The following is a 26,661-nucleotide window of genomic DNA, read 5'->3' as shown; positions in this document are numbered from 1 at the left end:
GCCTCATGAGGATAACTGAGGAACTATTTCAAGGAAATAGCGGCTCCAGTCTAGAAAACCATGATTAACGGCTGTGGGGATCTGTTGCGCTGACCACGTGACACTCTCTATCAGTAAAGTTGGCACTAACTTTACCGACAAGCGGCGGTCACTCGGCCTGTATAGTTCGCTTGCAGATTACAGGCCACGGAGTTTGTTTGTTTGTTATTACAGCTCACTAACAAATATAATTCTTAATTGTCTGAGTGGATCACAGATACTCCATTCGGGCCTGCTACACAGCAGATGATTTGACTGAACTTGTCTCTCCATATATTTTTCTTTATGTTTCATGGCCAGTATCTAATGTTTCACATTGGCTTTGAGAATTTGGGCATGGCTAAGCCAGGAAAATGAAATTATACAGGGAAGTTCTTACTTTTCTTGACCAGTTCATGGCTCTGCACTTCATAGCAACCAGTGCACCCAGTGTATCTGTTTCAATTTTCTTTAATCTCTATGACTGCCATGACTGCAATCAGCATTCAGTCACATGAAGCCAACTGAAATGCCTCATTGGTTTAGAATATAAATATTCAAAAGAAATAGCCATCTCACAGAATGTCTTGCTAAAACTCAGTTCTGTTGTTTGACATACGAGTATTTATGTTTCATTTGCCCATGGTACAAGACAACTGGAAGGCATAAAAATACAACTAAATAATTATTTTTCTTTGAAACAAATTTCATGCCATTGCTTCAGTGTCTTTCATTACTACCACCACTGTCATTGTCGTCATCATCATCACCATTACTAGCACATTCACAAACAATCCAGTCACATCATAATATCCAGTGCTGATGAAACACAGAATACATATTACAAGAAGCTCTTCTAAAGAAGCATTTTTCATGAAAATGAGGACACTGCAAACAGTGCATGCAACAATCTATCAGTGCACTGTGTTTTCATAATCTCACACAGGATCTTCAAGATTTTATTTTATGAATGATTAACTATTTATAATTATCATCTTCTTCTTCTTGTCTCTTTACAATAGTTCATGGCATAATACAGTACCAGAGGATCTTTTTAATGCATTGGAAGAACAAAGAATAGAAGATAACATTAACACACACCACCCAGTGCACCATTTCTTTGAGCCCTGGACTATACAACCTGGGTACCCGGTCATAAAAGTTGTGAGAGAAAATGGCAAAATTAGTGTGACACAGGTAAGGAGAATAAATGTTTAGAAATCATTACACAAAACCTGTAAAATTGAGAAAGTTAATTCAAGGATATATCTATCCTGTCTTCAGGAAGGCTGTGAGCAGTACCTCTTACTGTGGCTTCTATGATAGCTTTACACTTGCAGAAAGAAAACAAGTATTCTAAATAAGGACATGATTCCTTTTCCCCTAACCTTACACAACCACAACTACAATAATACTGTATCTTTAATAAAATTTGTAAGCCGTGCAATATAAAAATGTGATTTCAAATTGCACAAACTAAGGGACAAAACATGGCAAGAAGAACATTATCTTCTGGATTGTAATGCCGCACAGCCTGGTAGTTCACTAATATTTCTGAAGAACGCAGCACCTCCATCTTCAGAACTGAAGATAAACGAAGCAAGTAAAAAGCAACAAGCGAATGGCAAGCCTACTTTCTGCCTGCTTCTTGCTCGTTACTTACTTGGGTCACTCTTCCTCCAAATCATCAATAAGCTCCAAGAGGAATACATGGCACTGTGTGGGGTAGTGCCGTTCAGTGTCACTGCTGTGAGGACTTCTGATCCAACAAAACATGACAAGGCTCTGCATAATGAGCACAATGAAACCCTTGTTTATTGAATATGTGTTTAAATCTATAAAAGAGTACAGGAGAGGGGATACTGTAGTCGGTATAGCAACTGGCTACAGGCTGGACAACCGAGGGGTCAGAGTTCGAGTCTTGATAGGGTCAAGAATTTTCACTTCTCCATATCATCCAGACCGGCTCTGAGGTCCATCCAACCTCCTAACAATGGGTACCAGTGCTCTTTCCCGGGGGCAAAGCGGCCAGGGTGTGAAGCTGACCACTCACTTCTAGTGATGAGGTAAAGAAAATGTGGATCCATACATCCACTCCCCCATACGTCTTCATGGCATAGTGCTCAAGCAGTTAAGCACAGGGACAACTTTACCTTTTACCTTTACACTTACAATCACATAAAGTACAATCCACTTACTCTGCGCAGACTTATAAACCGACAGGAACAGATGGAAAAACTAGCAAGCACTGTTATTATCAGTGCAAAGCATGACCAACAGTGACTCACATCTTTTGTGTACCTATGTGTTCAAAACATGTTTAAAAATAATAAAACTTTAAATTATTAAACATTATTATACAACCAGACATTCTATGCAATGTGTGAATAGTAATAGTATTTATTTATTTGTGGTTTATTTAATGACAGTATCTTGAACTGTACAGCATAGTGACAGCGTGAGTTAATGAATAATGAATTGAACAGGATGTCAAAGGAAGCAGTCATGACCAAATTTTGAGGTACTATCACAGCAACTGTCTGGAGGGACTGAGAAAAAATTTGTCAGTGTTTCAGCTGAGATTCGAACTAGTGATTTCTCATAAATCAAGGGCATTATCAACTGAGCCAACCTATTTGCCACTAATATATTAGATTCAATTATTTTCAACTCTAATATGATTAGAATGAATACCAAGAAATTTTTAAAAGAACTTTCTTTCATAGAAACACGAAATAGTGCAAAAATTGTGCTACCTAGAATTTAAACAGACTATAATAAAACTTTGAATTCGTTCTGAAGAGCACTGGATCTGAACAATAAATTCAGAAAACATTTAAATGGCTCCAGTTTATCATTGAAATCGAAAGGTGTATGTGGGAAAACCTTAAATCAAGGAACATTAAAAAGGGATCCCTTTGTAGTAGTTTCCAAATAATAAATCTGAACACATGCAACAAATGAGGAATTTTGTTCAGCATGATTTGATTGCATCCTGATATTTACAGGAAAGATTTCTTCTGAAAGACAATGAAAATAGTGAACTGAAATGGTTTGTACCACTAACATGGACAAGGGAGTCAGAGGCTCCTGAAGGATTTCAATCCACAGAACCAAAAGAATGGCTCCATCCCACCGATACACCAACAGAACTGAACATAGAAATAAGTCCCGAAGAGTGGATAATATTCAACAATCAGGAAACAGGTTTGTCTATTATGGTTCTGAGTGACAGCACGATAGTCCTAGGAGGTAAAATTTGTTATGATGGGGAAGAGAGTAAACAACTAGAGGCGTCACTTTCACATCAGGCAAAAGCTAATTATACTGAACTCTCTCTGTGGCTTTTTAGACCACAAGCGAACTATACCAACCGAGCGACCACTGCTTGTCAGCGAATTTAGTGCCAACTATTGCATACAGAGGGTGTCACGCGGTCTGCGCAATGGATTCCCATGGCCGTTAATCTCGGTTTTCTAGACCAGAGCCGCCACCTTTCCATTCAAGTAGCTCCTCAATTATCCTCACAAGGCTGAGTGAACCCTGTTCCAGACCCACCACTCCTCAGAAAATCTGGTAGTGGCAGGAATCGAATCTGGGACCTCTGGATCTGTAGTCAGGCACTCTGACCTCTAGACCACAGATACTGAAGCACAACAGAAATGGAACAGTGTATTTCAGCTAAGAGTAAAGAAAATTTTCAAATATGTTCATTATGACTTTCAGTCCCAAGTGATCATTATGTTCATTTACAGCAATGGACCTCAAATACTGACAAGAGTTAATCAACATCAGACATGTCAAAATGCATAAAATTGAATTTCTTCACAAAAATTAATTAAACATCAAATATACTAGGAAACTCTTCAAATATATGTTACACGCCTTGATGACAAACAGTTGAAAGTTGAAACTACTTATTAGTTACTACAGGATTCTGACGATGGTGTATAACACACTGATATATTGGGTTTTTGGACTTTATCCATCGTCCTGGTTTTTAAGATAACTGATAATAGTATTAGTTATCTTAAAAACCAGGATGATGGATAAAGTCCAAAAACCCAATATATCAGTGTGAAACTAATTATGTTCCATTTCTTTTGGGGCAAGCCATTTTTGAGGCAATTGATAAACTACAAATTGAAAGTCATGTGATGGCTATGAAGAGTGATGACTTTTGGGATGTGATACTGTGTAGTTGGGAAAAAATTCACCAAACATTTCAGAGATGTGTGCTGCCTCCATGTTCAGGGTTGGCAAGAAAGCCAAGCAAGCAGCAAGTAGCTTGTGACCCTGAAGATGGAGGTAGTATGTTCATATGAAACATGAGCAATTTCCTACTAAATTACACAGTAAATCACGGAACATAGCACACTTAAAATTTTAGTGCACATCCCCCAAAACAAATTTCATTGAAGTTCATTCAGTAATTTGATTTATGGAAGTAAACAGAGATAAGTGAATTTCTCATTATTGTTACTGTAACATGTAACTGAGATGAATTACTGAGCAAACATTTTACAGTTCAATTTAAACCTGACTTTCTCTTTGAAGGTTATTACCGGGTAAACTATGACTCTGAGAGCTGGCGACTCATTAGCGATGGTCTGCATGCTAACCATGACAGTATTCATCCTGTGAACAGAGCACAACTGTTGGATGATGCACTTAACCTCGCCCGAGCTGGAAAATTAGACTATTCAACGGCCCTTCAAGTGACAGTGTACCTTCACCATGACCATGACTATATTCCTTGGACTGCTGCACTTAATGCCTTCTCTTTCCTTGACAGAAGGCTTACTAATGATCAAGGACATACAGATTTCAAGGTACATTCATATTTCACAGGAAAATTTTTATCTATTTTCCTAAATAAAAACTGGGCATTATCTGATGTGGCCAGCACAAGTTTCAGGTGAAAGGTCACAATGGGATCAGAAAATTTTTGTGGTGCTTAGAATGTTCTACTATCTACTAGTTCATAATGTATGACACAAACTCTGTCCCAAGTGCAACAATTTATTGTAGTTCTTTCATCTTCTTTTCCTCTACACTACATGTTTCGGCCGTAAATGGCCATCATCAGGTGTATACTCTCACGTAGCTGCTACACCGCATGTAGTTTAAAATTTATAAACACCAGTCTTCCCAATTGTTCACTTCTCCGTTGCTAACAGGTCCTGATATATCAGAATCCCCCCACTGATATCTGTCAGATATGTAGAAAATCTTTGTCAACCTACACATGTCAAATTTGATTTTCGAAATCTGGCACTTTTAAAATCTTCAATTCAAATTTAATTTTTTTATCTTTAAAATTTTTCAAAACCTGACACACTCGGTGACAAACAAAAAAAAAATTACACCATACAAATATTTGTTCACTTGGTAAAAAGTGTTTGTTTCAAGGGGGAAGCTTACAATAGTATTTTCACATTTACAAAGTCTCACTACTATAGAAACCTGCAAAACATAGGACTTTAAAAATATTTCTAATCACAGATTTCCTCTCTTACATGAAGATAAAGAAAGTAAGATACTGTGCAAACATCTACCTCTATCATCCTTGTAAAACATCACAATTCATCAGTAAATTTGCCTTCTAAAGCAAATCATTTAGAAGGTAATTAATATGAAAATGTGCCCTGACTTGAACTGGCAACACAAAGCTATCCCATAAAATTTTACAAATATTTTTCTTACATGTCATAACATTAATTATAATGTCCCATTACAATATTTGTTTTATCAGTTGTTATCAAACTGCAAAGTATATGTTTGAGATGGATATCACACTGTATTTGCCTTAAAAGAAGCTGCATATTTTTCAAAGATCCACTACCACACAAAATTCCAAAATTATATATTCACTTGTTCTTGTCCATCTAGCCCAACTTACAAAATTAATTTCACAACAGTGGTACTGCATACAGTAGGGCAAACTTGTCCATGTGCTTAATCAGTTAAGGACTACACCATGAAGACTAATGGGGGAGTGGAGGTATAGTTCCACCATTCTTGACCTCGGCATTAGTTGGAAGTGAATGGTTAGCTCCATGCCCCTGCCACTTTAAGCCCAGGAACAGAGCCCTTGGTACCACTGTATAGGAAGCTGGATGGATCCCAGAGGGAATAAAAAATTATGTATGTGGAGTAACTTCCAAAATGGCCACGCCATAGCTCAAGCGGTTAGTCGCTGGCTTCCCACCGCGGTGGCCCAGGTTCGATCCCGGGTCTGGTCAGGTGGTATTTGTTGTGGACAAAGTGGCGCTGGGGCGGGTTATCTCCAAGTACTTCAGTTTCCCCTGCCAATCTTCATTCCACCAAATTCTCCATCAACATAATCACCCAAGGCAGGCTACGATAGGCCAATCAGTGGCCGCCGTGCCCAGTGGACCCAGTTGGACTTCACCCCAAACTAAGAGAATTAAAAAAAAATAAAAGAACTTCCAAAATCATGGCACTCATACTGAGTTTCAAGAAAAATGACAACTACTTAATCAGTGTAGTGGCACAGGGACATCTGTCATATTGTAAATCGTTTCTGGAAGAAATATTACTTTGAGTGTTCAGATTGTGACCTAGATTTTGATATCATGTAGTCTTGTAGGTGGATACACATGTTCCACAGGTATGTGCTGCTTCCATATAGACTGAAGTTTGTTGGTTATGTGATTTGTTTGGCTACATACTCAGGTTACAAGGAAAGTGATCACTCAGTCACAATGGAGGGCTTAAGGGACTCAGCAACCATCTTCCTTGCAACCTGAGTACATACTCCAAATAATATCTTAACCAATAAACTTCAAATCTGAAGATGGAAGCAACATGTACCTCTGAAACATCTGTATCCACCTACAAGACTAAACAGTTTCAAAAGACCACAATCTGAAGATTAGAAATTGTATTTTAATTTTAGATTATCTCGAACAGTCACGAAAACTTTCAGTGAAAGAAACTCATATTGCTACTATGACCATAAACTTGATTTAAACACAATAATCTCTCTGGAATTAGATAAGGATACAAGTGTTACAGCGTAATTATTTCTTGCCTTTTCTATTCCAGGACTATGTTTTATCCCAACTTCAACATGTGTATGAGACACTAGGCTTTCAAGAACAGGACAGTGACAACCAAGTAACATTACTGTTCAGGGTCAGTGTACTAACATGGGCCTGTCGCCTTGGTCTGCAAGAATGTATCGACACAGCTGTGAGCATGTTTAAACAGTACCAAGAAAATACAGAAAACAAGTAGGTGTAAATAAGAAACACCTCAAAATAGATAATTTTGGAGGGATTGAATAATATTTACAAATCAATTAACTGTGTTCTCACAAATATCAGGTATTAAAGTTTTTAATCATCTTCCCCAAACAATAAAAATGTTGGCTACTGCTGAGAGAAGTTTTAAATCTGCATTGAATAAATTATTATATCATTCTTTTTATTCCATGAATGAATATTAGCAACATAATTGGTCATAAGTGTGTAAATTTGTAATGTATTTAATTCAGTTAATACAGGTAATTTAAATAAAATTGTATTAATGGAAATTTTATAATAAGTTATTTTTAAATTATGTTTATTAATTAAAATCTTATTAATTTTTTTTACTTTATATTATTATTTATGTTAATGGATTAATGTAAGTGATTCTGATTATGTGACTCATATAAATTTTGTATATGTATCTTGACATATCTATTTTCAAAGGGACCATTTCCACATCCTAGGTTTGTTACCTGTATGGATATATGGAAAATAAAGGAAATGAATGAATGAATGAATGAATGAATGAACCTAACTAGACAGAGAATTATATAAGTGTTCAGGTTTTTGAAGTGGTGATTGTTCAGATGTGATCTTCTGGGTTGTGACATCATGTTGAACTCCTTGACCCTCAAGCTGTAGGAGATATACTCCTCCAAAACACTGGCATGTTTTCTGAATTACACAGTATTACAACCAGAGGTTGGTTATCGTCACAGCCACCAAAGTGACAACCTCAGATCCAGCAATATCTGATTTGCAAGAATGCTAGACTGAATGTCACAGAGGGCCTAGTTTAACCTCATACAACTCCCCATTGAGTTTCTGAACATGTTAAAATGATCTTTAATAGAATCTGAAATCATAAAGCCCACATAATACTATTTTTTAGCAGAATTCCTGCAAATCTGAGACGTCTAGTTTTCTGCACAGCCTTAGAACATGAAGGGGAAGAGGAGTGGAACTTCCTCTGGGAACGCTACCAAGAATCAATCATCACTACTGAACAAGTAACCATTCTCTCAGCTCTGGGTTGCACCAAAAATGAAGAACTCCTAAAGCAGTAAGTGTTCTAATTACTCGTATACATTGCAAAACATATTAACCAAACAACATAATATATCAGAATCTGTCATACAGAGTTTCTTCCCTCTGTCTGTTGTCTTATTGCTACCTACTCACAGAACGCATACCGGCTGGGAAGGAAATCCTCTTTCATATGGAAATCACAGACTGACAGACATACAAACTAACAGATTAAAATACAGTGGAACCTCGCTTAACTAGCATAATTTGTTCCTGAATCTTACTCGTAATGCGAAACAATTTTTCCCATATAAATTAATGTAAAATATGATAATGCATTCTATGCCAAAAAAAATACTCAAAATATGTTATGTATAACGTTTACTCAAAGAAAATTATATATACATTGTTAAGGAATGCGGAATGAACCAACCTGGAATGCGAATTCGATTTGCAGAAAAAAAAAATCAAAATAATTAGTTTATTATTTATGATACATATCTAATTCTTTGGCCGTTGATGATCCTGGTGTCTTCTTAACGAGGTCGGCGAAAATCACTTTCGCCTTCTCACATATGATGTTCTCATTAATAGTGTCGCCTTGCAATTGCTTTTCGTTTATCCATATGAGGAGCAACCTCACCGTCGAGAATATGTAACCATTGCGTAGATATTCTTGTCACTCCCTTTGAAGCATCTATCTCCTTAATCTTGTCCTTGCTCTTGAGGATAGTGCGTGCTAGATCAGCCATGCTCACATCTCGTTCTCGCTTTTCAACGATTTTACGTTTCATTTCTATGGTTATTTTTATTCTCTTATGGCTGTCGTTTTGCGGCTTTTTCTCCGGGGACATTTTTGCAAGGGTTATTAAACTTTGCACAAAAAAAAATCACAAATAATATGTCTTTACAGAAGTTTGGAAAAATGTGTGATCACAAGCGACACTAAGATGCTAGCGGTACAAGTGCTAAACACAGACTGATGTAGCAAGCACACAATCCGGGACTTCCCCTCTCATCACTCATTATGCAAAGCGTCACTTGTTAAGCGAGTCATCTTTTATAATTTGCTTTACTTGCTATACGAATTACTCGTTATGAGAGGTGATCGTTAAGCAGGGTTCCACTGCATACTTTCAGGAAAGTCACCTTACTTCAAAGTTCACCTTACTCCAAAGTTCAAGAACATTTCAGACTTATACAATGAATTCCACCTTCTTCATTAAAGTTCACTTCCTGTGATCTGTACAATTAATATTCCATATTTGTGTCTGTAAAGACTTCAAGTGCATAACTGTTTCTGTGAACCTTCTACTTCAAGTTTCCCCACAGATACAAATTACATAACAAGACCTGTCAAAGATAATAGCAATAATCCTCTACTTATTATTCAAACATAACAATTATTCTTTTTCCAGGGGACATGCATAAATTGTTTGCTATTAATTTCTTTACAGTATAATTCTGTAAACCGCTGGTATATTGCAATAAAATGGCTAAGCTGAGACATAAGTCAGTTTCATAGTCGCTTGGAGCGAAAGCAATTTACCTGCACAGTATATTTATGAGTTCCATATGACTCTCACAATAAATAGGAATTATTTTTTCCTACACAGCATTAACCAATTAGTTTTTCTAATGGAGTTACGGTGCTTTCTGTGGGGTAAGAACTCAATTTTTTATGGTATTTCAGGCTTTGAAGAATTAGTAATTTTACCGTTCACATTTTCTGATCTAATGCTTTTTTCTCGTACTAGGTACCTGGAAAAGTCAATTAACAGTAACTCTGGAATCCGAAAGCAAGATGCAGCCAGCGTGTTCTCATCTGTGTATAGCAATCCTGATGGAGTAGCAACAGCCTTCGATTTCCTCAAAAATAACTTCAATGAAATTGCTAACAAGTAAGTATATAATGTACCCTATTCACAGTATAGTATACTGCAGAGTATGTACATATATAGAGCACAGTGACAGATTATTATGAACATGGTAATAAACCTCTGCACTCTGGAAATCAAAGAATTCGTAGTGTAGCATCGATCTACTTTCAGAGAAAGGCTTACACCAAATGTTTAGTTATGATTAGTGCAGGAATTTTAATCCACAATTCTCAAGTGAATTTAACATTGATCTGGATGATTTCACTTAAAACCCACACTCACAGGTAAGTGGCATGTTTACATCACTGCCACCACAATAACTGTTTTCACTGCTATCATCACTGTAATCATCATTATTGATGTTACCATTATTCTTGTCGTCTTTGTTGTTGTTGTCATTATTATTATTATTATTATTATTATTATTATTATTATTATTATTATTCCTACTTCTTTAGTTATGGAGGGATGAATGCCGTTGCCAACAGCATAACTGGTATTGCAGGAAGACTGACCACAGTAGAACAAGTTAACGATGTAAGTAACTCTTTGCCATGACATTAGAATTACACTCTGACAACTATGTAAATCATCAAACAAGTTTGTTCCCTACAACTTTCATGCCATGTATCCATCAGTTCATCAACGAAATTACACAAATTAAACTAACAAACCAACTCTCTGGAGATTCAACATCGTTAAAACCTACAACCACCACTGAATTGTATTTAAGTAAGTTCAATCTCTTCATATTATGGGAGAATTATCACAATCATTGGCAAAACAGCCCTTTTTAAGCCATAGCCTGCCTTATAGAATTTGACCTCACTGCATCCAGTTTTCATTTCTTTGGATTTCATGACAACAATTTTTTTATAGAGCAAAGCTTTTAGCCTTGTGTTCAACCCTCAACCTGAAGGACCAGGTCCCTGTGTTTACTTCCTCTAGTGACAGAGTTGCCCAGTTATACCCCCAAATGCCAGGTTCCATTTTGTCGCCTTATGCAATTCACAGGGCTACGGTGGAAGCATTCTAACCTACGTTCACGCATGGAATTATGGAAGAATACTTACCATAAATCTATTTTAACATTATCCTCAACCGTTTCAACTGACCTCTTTTAAGAGACTTCTCAACTAAAATTCTGTATGCATTTGTAGCTTCCAAGGTTGAACCTATGTCATATCAATGTAAGATCTGATGGCTGAATAATAATGGCTATGGAGATTATCATGATGCTGTGGCTATTAACATTTCAGAGCTGTTACCTAGTACTTTTCTACCATACTATACAGCATTACATAACATCTAGCCCATCCCACTCTGCTTGATTAAATTACCCTAGCAGAGACATATGAAGTCATGTAATTTCTTACATTTTCTTTCTATGTTCCCCATTCATTCTCTGACAACCAAACGCTTTGTTTCCTTTTATGTTCTTCCTTGCAAGTACACATTCATAATTATTCAACTATGTCGACTTTTGTTTTTCTTCTTCAGCTTGAAACATTCATCAATGCTAATTCTGAAGCACTTGGATCTGCAGCTGAGTCTGGAAGGAATGCAGTAGAGGCTGCTAAAGCAGACGTGGAATGGACCAGTAAGCACAAGAATGGAATTCTAACTTGGTTAAGAAACAGACAGAATTCAGGGGATGGAAGTGCAAACATTGTTATAAACATAACTGTAATAACCACAGCATTCCTTGTAGCATTACTTACATAATACCCATATTTTCATTCATATTCATATTTTAAGAATCATTTTTAAAAATCAATTTTAGATTTAGTTTTAACCTAACTATTAAATTTGTTTTACCCTAACTGTTATTTTTACTGTTTAATCACATGTATGATTGTTGTTTGAATCAATGTCTAGTCTAGTCTAGCTGAGGAATTGAATATATATAAAAAGTAACCTTTTATGAACCATATGTACATAAAATTGGAATGCAAGCACTACAGTTCAGTGGTTGAGTGTGTAGATTTGCAGTATCTAATGATGGCCAATTAGGGTCGAAACATGTAGTCTTATATGTCAATAAACAATTGTTGCGTTGACAGTAGAATTTATACATGTTGATTTTATTCATAATTTTATTGAAATTTTAAATGAATGCACAAAACTGTGCAATCTTTTGATTAATGTTCCATATTTACACACCTTTAAAAGAAAGGATAGGTTTCCTCTAACATCTTTATTTCAAAAAGAAATTAAGATCCAAAATTAGTACAGCCAAGAACTACTTTTGAGAGCATTATTTAAAGCTTCCACTATTCATGTTCACAAAGAATTTTCGCTGTAGCAGACAATGCAGTCAGGAAATCAGAATTGAGTAAGAGGGTTTATACCCCTTAAACTTCCATTATAACTGTAAAAAGAAATGCAGAGAACGTCTTCCCACACACACACACAGCTGTAAGAAATAATATTCACAAAAATCCAAGTCATGATTACAAACTGGTCTTGTGCTTTAACTTTCGTCCTAGTCCCTGAGATTAACATTTTCCATGCCTATGTGAAGACATCAGTAAAGTTCTACTGGCACCTACATTGATATACTGTCAACTTGGCTCCTAACTTTGATTTTAGGCCATGCAGTAGCTCAAGTGGTTAGTCACTGGCTTCCCACCGCGGCAGCCCGGGTTCGATCCCGGGTCTGGTCAAGTGGGATTTGTGGTGGACAAAGTGGTGCTGTGGCAGGTTTTTTTCTGAGTAGTTCGGTTTCCCTTCCAATCTTCATTCCACCAATTGCTCCACAATCACCCTCACCTATCATCTGGGGCTGGTACAATAAGCCCGAAGTGGCCGCAGTACAAGGGACTTAGTCCCACTCCACTAGTAATAACAAAAAAAAAACTTTGGTTTTCTACCATCTGTTGGGCAAACATTCAACTCCATGCAGTATAGTTTAAACCTTTTTCTACACATCAGCAACAGCATTTGCCACTGTATAATTAAGTGTACTAACAGAATACAGGAAAGTGTGATTCATTATCATCTGTTTTATATGCATGTTGCCAGTTGTAAGGTTCCCTGCCCCCCCCCCAGCAGTGTTCAGGTGCTAAGCCTTTTGACATAAGTTGGGGGTTGCTACATCACACAGAAGAAGTTCCAGGCATCATTAAACTACATCTTTACTGCATCCTTTCCTGTCCATCATTCTTTCAAGCTATAATACTGTAACGTGTTTTGCAGCAGTTTCAAGAATATACTTCAAAAAACAGTGTTAGAAGTTGCACTGTGTCACTAATGTCACTTATGTTTGCATAGTGTTTTGAGTGTAACTGTCACAATTATACTAGTAAAGCAAATCTCAGTTTCTTTTATTCATGAATATGGTCATAGCTAACTTCTGTTTGAGAGCCACTAGGTTTAACTCTTCATGTTCAACTCACTGCAAGAGAAGAGGACAGGAAAAATGCTTACATTTGCAAGAGAGTCATTCATTAACTTCTTAATTTCATAATTATGCACAGATGTAATGAAAATATGATACGTTATTTTAAACACAACAAGCCTCCACTGAATTCAAATATCACACTTATCATCAGACTGCATTATAAATTGAAAATTTGGAAATAACCTTAAGAAGTTCTTTGTGCACAATGGTATCTGAATACACAAGCTTTTACATACTTAAGTAGTTGCTATTTCTGAGCCAGCATAATTTGTATGTAATTCTGTAATAACTTATATAAATGAAAAATAAAATAAGTTTGCTGTTGCTCCATATCAAGGCGCTAATTCACCGACGTTTCGGAAGAACCTCCACCGCATGACCGTTAGGTAACCGTTTTCAATGTGTTACGTAACCTACCTCAATAACCATCATAAATCACCCACATCGATGGACAGCCATTCTCCTTTAGAATTAATATTTTTCGTCTTTTAGCAAAGTTCGTTATTCACATTGCCTAAGTTCACCTCCTCTCACAGAAAGACGTTAACCAAAATTTCCCGGTAGAATTATAAAAAACAAAAATGTCTCGGAACAGTAAAAAACCGCTAAATCCCTAACCCTAACACATTTGTTAATCCCGAACACAGCAGCCACAAATACATTACGCATTTTGCAGTCTATATGCCAAAGAAAATATATAATCACTCCACACTGAATGTATTTTTACTGAATGTTTCAAGTACAAATACTTTAAAACCGCGTTAATATTTCGAACAGAATTCACGTTGTTCGAACGTTAATAGCCCCATACACGTGACGGTGGGAGGCTTTGAATCCTTTCGATATTTCAGTGGAGCTCATGCACGTTATGTTATCTCTGCACACATTGTTATACAGTTCGGTGCGTCACAATCAGCTGGTAGTACCTCATGGCGGTAACTATGAGCAGTGGCCGTGCCATAGCCCAGGCCGCTCAGGTGGTTAGTAGCCGGGTTCGAGGCCAGGTCAGGTCGTGTGGGATTTGTGGTGGACGAAGTGGCGCTAGGGCAGGTTTTCTCCGAGTACTTCGGTTTCCCCTGCCAATTCTCATTCTACCCACGGCTCCACGCTCAACTATCGTCCGGGTCTGGTACAATGGGTCAGTTAATGGCCGACGTACCAAGTGGACTAAGTCTCACCCCACCCCAAGAAACTAAACTATGAGGATGAGGATACTGTTTCCAAGATGTGATGCAGTGTAGTCAGAAACACAGAAGTCAGAAAGAAGTTTAATTACGTTTGGAAGAACATATTATCTCTTCAGCACAGAGAGTGGTCTGTTTGCTGATTGCCTTTTACTCTGACACTGAAGATGGAGGTAGTACATTCCTCCGAAACGTTGGTAAACTTCTACCATACTACAAAGCTTCACATCCCAGAAGATAGGTACACATTAAATAAATTGTTTGGAATTCAGAAAAAGTACACTTAGGATGCAAGGAAAGGCTTTCTGGGATCAGTTAAATTTGCTCATCATGTAGTACAGCAACATGCTGTGAAATGATGGCCATGTTCTTGGAGTTCATTTCCCTGCAAAGGTAAGAGATTTTTACAAATATGTTTTCGGACATTATTCTTTTCCACAGCATCCAGACTGGCTCCAAAGACCACTCAGCCTAATTAAATGGTACAGAGGGTTTATTCCTCAGGGTTAAAGTAGCCAGGGCATGAAGCTGACCACTCACCTCCATCTACAGCAGAGATTAAGAATACGTTTATTAGGCCTCCACTGCCCTATACATCTTAATGTTTTTGGGGCATAATTAATTGGGCACAGTGATAGCTTAACTTTACCAGTAAACTGCCTGTTATATTATCCTCCTTTTTTGAATACAGAGTATTAGTTGGGTGAACAGGTATTCAGTTTCCNAACATGTAGTGCGAGGGAGAGAAGGAGAAAAATGAGTGTATGCATTCCAAATTCTTGTTTTAATTCGTAAAAAGTTCAGGACATGTCATGGCATAATGTGAAACTTACTTATATTCACTTATAACTGGTTTAATGTATTTTATAATTAATGTCATTTGAGTGGGTGAAAAGATTGTTGCATTGAAATATATGCATTTTAATTTATAAAGTATCACACAACCAACACACTGTAATTCCTGGTTTTGAAAAATCCTGAAGGAATGTATTAAATGATCCTAGAACCATATTGTATTTAAGCAAAACACACACACACACCTGTCTTAAATGCAACTTATCTAGTGACCCTTCTACATAATAGACAAGTTGCATATAAGATGGAGATGTATACATATACAAAAGATTCTAGAATCCTCTAACCAGAGGCACCAGATCAGAACTCCATAATCCTGTCATGAGTTTGTGCTGACCCCAGGTAAATCCACAAACCGAGCGAGTGTGAGATATAATACTTAGATCCATAGGTGATTGAAGCATTTTTATTAATTTTTTTAACCATTTCATAGAACAGAATCTCTCATTTGTATGGGCTAATCTGTGACCTTTCATTGATGCTTTTGAGTCGTACCTTTCGCCGTGAAGCGTAGAGCCGTGGAAGCAGTCATGAAAGCAAAAATCCTTCCTGTATATGTATGTCATTTATCTTTGCCAAAAAGCAGTGGTTGCTTGGTCAGTACAGTTCACTTGCAGACTAACAGAGCCATAGAGTTTTAGTTTAGTTCATTTGTCAATTTATCTCAAAATACTTGGATGCTTCCAATACCTGGAGGGGGGACAGATAATTTCATATAGAATTACTGGGTTTTTGGACTTTGTCCATTGTCCAGTATTCAAAAAAGTTAGAGAACACTAGATGTGTTCTGTAATTGTGTGTGTTATACACCATCATCAGAACCCTTCAGAATTTAAATCAGACAATTTGCCTGTAAACTTGTGATAGAGAGCATAGGAGTATTTTCATGGACCACCCTAGTGTATGTAGCATATAAATATCCATCCATCAGTAATCTGTCAGACGACAGGTCCACAGTCTCTTCCAAAACAGTTCCTCCACTTAATGCGATCTTCTGTTTTTGGAAAGAGACTATCCAGGAAAAGTGATAATGTGGTAGTTTTTCCATTTGCTTTCCACATCGCAGTACAACAGCCGTTCAAACCACTCTGGTCACGCCTGTTGCTATACGAACTTGAACCATCTCGAGCATCATTTGCTCTGTGCTTCAAGTCACTGCTGATGACGCTGCTTCCGGCATCAGTTTTTGGTGTCTCTCTTCGTCTGATGCCTACCCTTTGACCTGTCCAGCAAGGGAGGCCCTGCCAGTAGCTACGCTACCGCTGGTATAGCTCTCAGGGTCCTTGGCATACTCAAACCCCCTCACCACGATAAGGTGGAGACACCAACGAGGGGGCATATAAATATATGCTTTTTTAAATAATTGTAATTTTTTGTATTAATATTTGGCAGATGCCTGGCTCATTTGAGGCCACAGCACCAAGGAACTTGGTCTCACCCCATTCTAAAACCAAATCGAATTTTCTCTCACCCTGCATCCCACCACCACCACAGAGAGAGGGGGGGAGGGAGACAACTCCCCATTTTCCAGCACACATGGGGAATGAGTTATGCCACTTTGATGACTCACCAGTTGCAAAGGAAAGCTACTACACAACCCAATTTCACATAATTCTCACCCCTTTTCAAGTCATCAAATATTTTTACTGTTTTACAAACCAAAACAAAGCTATGTAAGTTTTAAATTTAATTCTTCCTCTGGAGTCTTGCTAGGAGGCATTTTAGATATTATGGCTTCTATAGAAATAAGATAAAATTCTATGTATTTAAGCAAATGGAAATTGTAACAACAACAACAACAACAACAACAACCCAATGCAACTACTATTCAAAGACGTGCAGTACACAGTTGTATCTAATTTGATTATTTATCTGGTTTGATAGTGTGTGTTATATTTTAATTATAGGTTAACCACATCAAGAGTGATTATTTATAGTTGACAAATTCTAATGCTTTAGGCATTTGGACAAAAGGATTTCAAGAATGATGTATTTAATGATGTGACTTGTTCAAGTGTTACTGTTGTAGCAATTATGAATGCCAAATAAAATGAATGAATGAACATGAGGCTGATATGCGAAAGATTTTGGGTAGGCTGAAACACAATCACAAATTCAACAAACGTCTACTGTGACTACACACTGTCATGGCACCTGCACGAGGAAGGACAACAGGAAGAACTGCTAGTAGGATCTGGGAGAACTACTGCACAATGGGTGAACATATGTGCACTGCAACTTTGTTTTTGGTTGCATGAGAATTTCAGACAATTGGATACTGAATAAGTTTGTGTTTACTGTATCAGGTAATATAAGAGAGATAGAAGAACATTTACTAACCAGCAACAATGATAGAAGAACAGTGTGAAATCCTCAGTGAGGATACTAATAGGTGAAGTAGCCACTCCTCCAGGACAATAACTTAAAAACAGATCATGAATACTTCTTACAACTTTTCTAAGTCACCTCTCAAAATCTTTGTCATTTGTTCTTCAGTTATATACAGCCTTTGCAATATCATTAAATTACACTAAGAAAAATAAAGTTAACAGTTCTGAAAATGTGAAAAATGGAGGATACATTTGGCCAATGTGTACCTTGATTCTACAAGTGCTACTCTTGTTCTCAAATATTACTGTAGATAAAAAGTATTGATATACTATATGAACGCCAAGATGCAATGTGTACATGTGTTTCATTCTTGGATTATAAATTATACATATTGGCTTGCATGATCACCGGTCATGGTAGCCGAGCGGTCTAAGGCATGTACTGTCTTTGCTCACTTGGAAACCGGGATCGTGGGTTCGAATCTCACTCAGGGCATGGATGTTTAGTTTGTGTGTGCACGTTTCTCTGTGTTTGTGTACAGGTAGAGGCCTTGCGACGAGCTGATCACCTGCCCAAGGAGTCCTACCGAATGTGTAAGATCCAGAAAAACCGAAGTGAACGGAGAAGTTCATGGAGGTAGGCCTAGGCCCACTGGGGCTGTAGTGCCAAGGGGGGGGGGTTGCATGATCTGTCTAATATCTACATCACAGAGCATCTTGTTTTGTTAATCTATGTGTGTATTCTCCAAAGACTATATTACATTACTACTCTAGTATCTCAGGAACAAGACTTGTCAATGTTTTCATTCTGATTTCTATCACGACTGCAGATTGTGAATACTGCTCATTATGTAAGGTTCATTTAGTATATGTGATATTCCAGGAGTTAGCTCTATTCGTATTGAGAGGGGGTGGGTTTCCCCATGCACTTAGACCAGTTATTGGTCCATTGTGCGTCCCCCTTTAAGTTCTACTGTCGCCATACCCTACCGGTAACGGTGTGTGCCATCAGCCCCCGTAGAGCCAACGAGGTCGGCCCCCGGTACCTTGATGCTTCCCCCATCCACCAAAGGCATTGGAGACTACTTGGGCGGGAAAGGGCCTGTAATTTAGCTCAGAGGTCTCCTAGAGACATGAGGTTCTTTTACGTACCGTAAATCTACGACACGGGACACAGCTTAAAGTCCCTCCTGGAGGACTTGTTCCCTGAATTTTTCCGCCCTTAAAAATTCCACGACCTCCGCCGGGTTTGAACTCGTGTACCTTGCGTCATGAGGTGGGGACGTTACCCCTAGACTACGGAGGCCACTAGTTAGCTCTATTAATAGTAAATAAGTTAAAGCAGCTTGGTATAACATCGGGCTACAGGCTGAAGAGATGTGGTTAGATTACTGGCAGATGCAAGACTTTTTCTTTTTTCTCTTCTTATTAATATTCAGTATTATTCAAATTGTAATGGAGTTCTTTCTACATATGCATTCTAATGTGTGTATTGTTGTATATGGAGAGTGAGATAAGTGTATGAATTTATGTGTACATTAATTTACTTTGTATATTCCATAGTATGTGTCCTTTATGTTTAACCCATGAGGGTTGAATCATATTGGTAATTGGAAATAAATTTCAATAAAAAACACGGAAATGTTTTGATATATAACAGTATTAAAGCCAAAATAATTTACTCATTAGTTTTTTTATGATCTTTATGTCATTTTGTTATCTTACAATTAGGAACAGTGTTTGTCTTCATAAATATTTAGGCCATATTTAGTACCATGATTTAATTTCCAAAGCCCTTCTTGAGTGTCACAAGTCAAGCTTTTATGTACTATGAACTCACAAAGCATCCTTGTCAATCTGGCTGCTCAAAAAAATGAAGTTTATCACAAACATTAATTAAATTTACTCCTCATGAGGTACTAATATGAACAGATAATGAACTGTGTTGGATCTGAGTGCAATCTTCTGGGTTGTAATGCTATATAGTTCAGAGACAGCCTGATGTTTCAGAGGAACATAGTTCTTCAAACTTCAGGACTGCAGGGTGAACCAAGCAAGAAACCAACAGAAGCAGGTAGCATGCTGCTAGTATTTTGCTTGGTGTATTCTTTAACCCTGTAGATGGATGCGAACTGATTCCGAAAAATGTTAGGCTGTCTACACTAAATGGTGTTACAACCCAGAAGAGTGTAATCTTCAAGATAATGAACGCTACGCAATAAAAATAAAAGAAAATATTCTATTCTAACCAATCTTATGTAACATTTTTACTTATATGATCATATGCCATATATAATACTGTTATGCTGTCATATCCACAAAGAAAAATAAGCTGGACATACAATCCTGAGTATGCTACGACAGTCTAAGAAAAGTAATGCCTAATACATTTTAGAAACTTTTATGGTTTGTGACAATTTGTGGCCTTTCCTATTCATCTCATAAGAAAACTGCCTTTCAAGTATATTAAGAATTTTGCATATTGTCTTAAATATTTATCAATTAATGGTTTATGAAACCTTTCCACTAGATGCAGACCACAGGGACAAAACAATCGTTTCACCTGTAGAGCTATCAGAAAAAATTAAATTCCCATGCTTAACACACAAATATTCTGTGAACTCTTGTAAGAAATTCTGTAATTGCTGCTTCAGTGTAGTTCCAATTGTTAATGAACTTCAGTAGTTTGAGATAATGTTGTATTTCAGCATCCTGTTGCATTGTATAGATCTGATTTTGGAGCTTTTGTACAGTCTATGTTCAAAGTCATTCACTATTCTTTCTTCGTATTCTTTTATTGGACACTACATGTTTCGGCCTAGCTGGCCATTTTCAGGTGTCCAATAAAGGAATATGAAGAAAGAATAGTGAAAAACGTTGCACATATATAGCACAAAATCTCCAAAGTAATTTGAGGTGGCAAACTGCCATGATGATGACAACCAGACTGTTTCAATATCAGCAAAATTCCATCAATTTATAAATAACCTCTCATCACTAGCAAAGACTGAAATATATAGTGTGGAAATAGAAAACGTGTTTAACATAAACTCTCTAAAGAAAGTCTTCAAAGGATCCTTTTGTTGATGGAGTAAACTGTCTCCAGTAATGGACACTTTCTCTCTTGAAGAATTCGCAACACTTTAAATTAAAATTCCAGTACTTAAACAACCATGATGGTAATCACTGCATTCCTTATCAAGTGACTCTGTTCTACATTGAAAAATAATCATTTGAACACTTTGAATTGTTGCAAAACACTTAGAGTACAGTTATTACACAATATTCCCTGATGGAAATATTATCTTGGCTTTATCCCAAATTTTATATGATTGTCTGTGCGAGGTTGTGTTGCTTTCGAGACTCTTTGGTCCCATTAACTTGCTGCCACAGCAGTAACATTAGCCAACCACCTCACAATGGGTTCATAGTTGCGTTCCATCCACTTGACATTGGCTTCTGCTTGTTCAAGGGCTTGTTCTACAGCTCGAGTTGCTGTTCCTAACTCATGGCGGTGAGCCAATGCAAACTGCATCAACTGTAAACAGAAAAATAAGTGTGACCTAGAAAGAATGAAAAATATGTACTGACCAACTAATTAATCTTCGCATTAAACCCTGAACTTTCAACACTGTTATTACCAAAGACTGTCATTGCACATGCCCTCTTAATCTTCACAACAAATTCTGTCAAAATTCTTCTTAATTCTATCCACTTACCGTGCTTCTCCACCAGAATTCTTTATATATTTCTCCACTCCCCATCTCAGTTTCATTCGGAATTCATCTTAACTTCCTTCGTTAAACACATACAAGTCATCTGTACACTGTTCCCAGATGTGAGGAACACTCTTTCACGAATTTTTTCAAAGCAGCAACAGCCAGACACACACAGATTAACATGGGAAGTAAAGTTATCAACTATCATCTTATTTCTTTGGTATGATTCAGAATATACTGCTTTACTTTAACCCTTAGCAAAATATCAAGTTACACTGCTGTAGCCACACCATGAACTCATCATCACCAAACACTGTAATCAAGGGGTTACAACTCCCACTTATAATTTTGGATCTCAGCCCAGAGACTACTACCATGATCTAGGTTCTTTGTGGGTTTACTCAGTCCCTCATATTAGGCCAAGACCAATTTCTCCACAGCTTTTCATTAACCTACTCTACACTACTATGTTGTCAGAGCCACTAAAATTGTCATTAATAAACCACAAAAAAAAAGGAGCTTGTTGAATCTGGTGAAAATTTTGGTAGTAAAGATCTCTGTTGTCCTTATGAATGATGTAGCATTTTACATAAACAAGAAAGTAATTTATTTGTATGTCTCACTGAAACTGTCCCAAGACCTCAAAATGTACGTGCGTTTAAGTAGATATATAAAATATATATATATACACACACACCAGAGAGTATGCAGAAGGAAACACTATCACACCCCCAACAAGAACTGTGTTTGTATCCTGAACAAGAATGTGTATAAGAGATCCTGGCATGCAGGAGAAGTGTGCAGTAACTGACTGACCATATCAAAGAATGATCATTAACACCCTGTGTTAACTCATACACTTAAGTACTTCACTTTACTAGAAAATGAAAGGACATATACTGAGGTTCAGTTCTCCTCATATAATAGGAAATTTCTCTCTTTCAAATAAAGACACATTTGAGTTTTATAATAAAGTTGAGTTCATAATGCAAATACTTACGTCACCGAGTTCAAATGGTGAGTTGATTCGCTTGGTACAACTACGCACGATGGTGTTGATAGTGAATAGAGAAGATCCAAGACTGAAATGAAGAGATATGTTGCAACTAACACAGAAAGAAAATGTACTCACAGTCCATAGTATCAACCCTCAGAGTTTTAGAGTCGAAGGTAACGGGTCACAGAATTTACAGAGGTAAGTTAAGTAATTTATATTGTAAAAGATAATTCAAGCAGTTATATCTCAGAAGTGAACCGCTAGATGGTGTGCATGTGAGTGACAAGCTTGGAATGGGACAGAACAGTTTCTAGAATTCAAAATATCCAGTGGTAATGATCCAAGAATGTGTTAACAGTAGTCATTTCCTATTAATATTTCAATTGTAAGACAAGACACAGTTACATGAAATGTATTTACCAATACAATATAATTTTGCTAATATTTTTAAGAGATCGTAAAATCTATGTCCACAGCTTCATTTAGGGGCACACGGTAGCATAGTTGGTTGCAGCACTATGCTATGAGCCGGAAGGTCACAGGTTCGTGTCCCAATGAGGTAGTTTATTTGAATTGACCTATCCTTCCAGCCACACTATGACTCTGGGGCTGACTCAGCTTCTAACAGAAATGAGTACCAGGAATCTTTCTGGGGGGTAAAGGTCAGCCAGCATGTAAGGCTGATGACCTTACCACTGTGAGCCAATTGTCTAGATAATGTGGGACCCTCAACGTCTCACAGCCCCCTGGGCCTCCATGGCTTGTTACAGGAATAGCTTTACTTTTTTACAACATCAATTTGCATGGAAAGTAGGATCTATTTGGCTAGTAATTCTCATTTGAAAATTTCTCTTAGGTGACAACTAATTGATAATTTTAAAATTATTATAATGATATCAAGATGATTTATCTGATGTATAATAAGGAGATTTTATCATAATCAATTTGTGACATAATTTAATCCTTTCAGAGTCAAATATTTATGTAGTGCAGCTACTTAATCGGGCCAGTTATCTTCAAAATACTGAAAAAAATACTAGGCTCAAATTTTTTAGATTGATTAGGGAAAACATCCTGATTTGAACATTGATTTTTCAGTCTGAAACTTCCAAGAATTTTCAAACAACAGTTCTGGCTTTGTGCAGTAGCACACAAACTGCCTCATCCATTAGAATCACAATGATTGCCAACACTAGCACAAATCAACTTGTCAACAAAATCTGTCTCTTCCTCATTCTGACCCTGGCAAAAAGAAGACTTGGCCCTTCAATTTTTGTCTAATACAACCATCTATGAAATTGTTTCAATGAGGCTGGGGAAGTAGTTCACTTTAAAACATTGTGAAAAGTTGCTAGTTTTACAAATTGTGATTACAAAGAAAAACTTGACTTCATAGAGAAAATTCTCATTCCCGTTCTGTTCCTCAAGTTGTTCCAAATTCCCATCTCAATCTTGTTTTGAAATGATAAAGTCATTCTTGCATATGCCCAAAAAAGATCGTGGTGTGTTTATGTATGAATATGGCAATATTACATCATGTGTAGTTCTATGAGATAGCCAAAAAGAGTATTAGCTTTAGGTTTTTGTTCTTGAAATGATACCTAGGAGGTCAGGGGAGAATTTTAAAATGTTATATGACAAATCTAACAAAACCTGTAAGAGGCATGCCTGAGAAAGTACAGATGTGTGTCATGACCTTGAAAAATGTTAATGTATTCAACCTGTTCTTGAAAAGGAACAGATATATGTAACTGAGTATCATATACTCACTATTCACGGATACGATCCCATTTGTTCCTCAGAAAGCTGTAAGCCAGAGGCTGACCAACAGCATTGTTGGCTATTGCACCAAACACTCGGGCAGCATCTTGCTTTCTTATACCAGAATTCTCAGTTATGGCCCAGTCCAAGTACCTGAATGTATGAAAAACCGGAACAGTGCTCCCCAATCCATATGGAATACATCACGTTTTTATGAACAATTTAAATGCATTAATATAAAGATGATTCCAGATACATAAATCTCTATAAATAATCGCAAATACACAATGGAATATGAAGGACGTTTAATTATGAGAGTGGGGTGTCAGTGCTCAAGTCAATAAGCAACAGTAAACAATCTTCCATAGCCTAAATTATGAAAGAAATACATTCAGGTAAATATGGCGATATTTTAACAGCTTTTGAATTATAAAATTTTACTGTCTTCTTTCTTCATTTTGGGGCACATGAAAAATCTCATGACTGGAAAACTATATATTAGAACACATACACATGCTGATGTTATAACAAGGGATAGATTTTATGAATGGTGATTTGATGATCATCAGGGGCACAAACCTACAGGATGTCTATGTAGAGACTGACAGTGTAAATGGCACTGCTAATTTGTATCTCCTCTCCTTTTCAATGTTGACATAGCTCTCTAATGTGTTACTGGGGGACAGGCAGAGGCATGAATATTGTCAAATGGCAGTGTAACCTTTATCCACACACAATTACAAACTCCTATTATAAAATCAAAGAGATTTGGAAACAAGCAGGTGTTATGTAACACAAATTAGTACAATTTCAATGAGAAACAGCGGTTCCAGTGATAGACATAAGAGATAGAAACTCCTTACATAATGGCAGCCCCTTATCAAGATAGCAGCAGATGCTGACAAATGCTCTCTTTATCTGCATGTATGCTTGACAAGACCACATGGCTGTTAATTCATGCCCTGCTTGTCTTAAATGGTCTAAATTTCATAGGTTCTATGGAGCTTAATGGTTATATTTTTGAAATCCCGGTCTCTTATCCAGTGCATGTGAGGGATTTTTGAAGTGAATTTTGAAGCCTAACACTGATCTCATCCAGTTCCCCTTCAATAAGCATTTGGCTCTTTGATTGACTGTTTTTCTTTTGTCCAATAACAACTGTGTATGTCGTACTTTATTTATGACCACATGAATAGATTTTCTGTCTGGAGCTGTTAACATCCTGAAATTGGTGCCAGAATTATATACCTATATTTCTCACACAGTCGCTTTTCAACACAGATATCATACACGAACACTTACTATTCCAGTGTGAAATTCACACGTAATATTTCAACACATGAAATAAGATGACAGAGTCCTGACTGCTGATCACACATGTCACAGTAAAAGTAACAATACAAGGCTTAGAATTTATGAGTGGGCTGGTAGATTATTTGTACACGTAAGCTCGCTTCCCCATAGCTGTTCAGTGATTTATTGGTGTGATATTAAAGGTAAATTGTAATGTGTACAGGTAATGGTGTTTTGACCACACTGCTTCCCTGTGCTTCTTTTTTATTAGCTTTATCACATCATTAAACATAAGATGGGCAAGGCATGTAGGATGAATAGGAGAGATGAGGTGTCCCATACAAAGGTTTGCTGGAAAGGCCAGCTTGAAGGGGAAGTAACTGCTTGGAGGGTCTATGTATAAATGGGATGATAATATTGTCGCGTATTGGGCGTATATCGCGACAAATAACTTCACGGTGTATTTGGTATAGCGAATTTTATTTCACATCCACTCTCACAATCACCCAAATTACAGATTTACGATTACTGCTATCTGCAGTATCACAATTAGTACACTCCAAATGCCACAATACAACTGACTGGTTGCTGGCTAACTCGGAACTAACGTAGCTCGAGGACTGACTCGTAGGTAGCTCCAGGAATGACTGACTCAGTACAACTTGGCGACTGTTACTTTATAACTCGACTCGGCGACTGTTACTTTATAACTCGACTCTGTCTTCGGCGATGGCCAGGTTACAACCCGGTGGCTGTCACAGTACAAACTCTCTGTGAATAGCCTTCGCTGCTCCTTATGTAGCCTTGATCGGACCATACGGAAAACGGCCACGTAATAAGCACCCTTGTTGCCTGGCGCTGTGTTGCTAGTAACGCTAGCGGTAGTAACCGCTGTTACTACCGTAACAATCCTGTTGC

At 37.3% G+C, this 26,661-nt stretch overlaps 2 protein-coding genes across 3 annotated transcripts in view; one reads left to right on the top strand and one right to left on the bottom strand.

Annotated features, from left to right (window-relative positions):
• LOC111862361 overlaps nt 1–12,275 on the top strand; it is an 84,075-nt gene extending 71,800 nt beyond the window's left edge. The window contains exons 24-31 of the mRNA XM_023847676.2: nt 1,041–1,215; nt 3,027–3,225; nt 4,576–4,850; nt 7,090–7,277; nt 8,188–8,358; nt 10,079–10,222; nt 10,660–10,738; nt 11,702–12,275. Coding sequence (XP_023703444.2) covers nt 1,041–1,215; nt 3,027–3,225; nt 4,576–4,850; nt 7,090–7,277; nt 8,188–8,358; nt 10,079–10,222; nt 10,660–10,738; nt 11,702–11,926 — 1,456 coding nt within the window. The 3' untranslated portion in view covers nt 11,927–12,275. The remainder of the gene's footprint in view (nt 1–1,040; nt 1,216–3,026; nt 3,226–4,575; nt 4,851–7,089; nt 7,278–8,187; nt 8,359–10,078; nt 10,223–10,659; nt 10,739–11,701) is intronic.
• Nucleotides 12,276–19,658: 7,383 nt separating this feature from the next.
• The window catches only part of LOC111862363 (aminopeptidase N), a 93,014-nt gene continuing 86,011 nt past the window's right edge, over nt 19,659–26,661 (bottom strand). For both annotated transcript variants that reach the window (XM_023847679.2, XM_023847678.2), the window contains exons 14-16: nt 24,460–24,603; nt 22,693–22,774; nt 19,659–21,511 (exon numbers count right to left, since the gene is read on the bottom strand). In XM_023847679.2, the coding sequence (XP_023703447.1) occupies nt 21,350–21,511; nt 22,693–22,774; nt 24,460–24,603 (388 nt within the window). In that variant the 3' untranslated portion in view covers nt 19,659–21,349. The remainder of the gene's footprint in view (nt 21,512–22,692; nt 22,775–24,459; nt 24,604–26,661) is intronic.

This window comes from Cryptotermes secundus, unplaced genomic scaffold (genome assembly GCF_002891405.2).
Source record: "Cryptotermes secundus unplaced genomic scaffold, Csec_1.0 scaffold550, whole genome shotgun sequence".
Taxonomy (NCBI): domain Eukaryota; kingdom Metazoa; phylum Arthropoda; class Insecta; order Blattodea; family Kalotermitidae; genus Cryptotermes; species Cryptotermes secundus.
The sequence above is the reverse complement of the archived record's forward strand: the minus strand, read 5'-3'. Positions and strand labels throughout refer to the sequence as shown.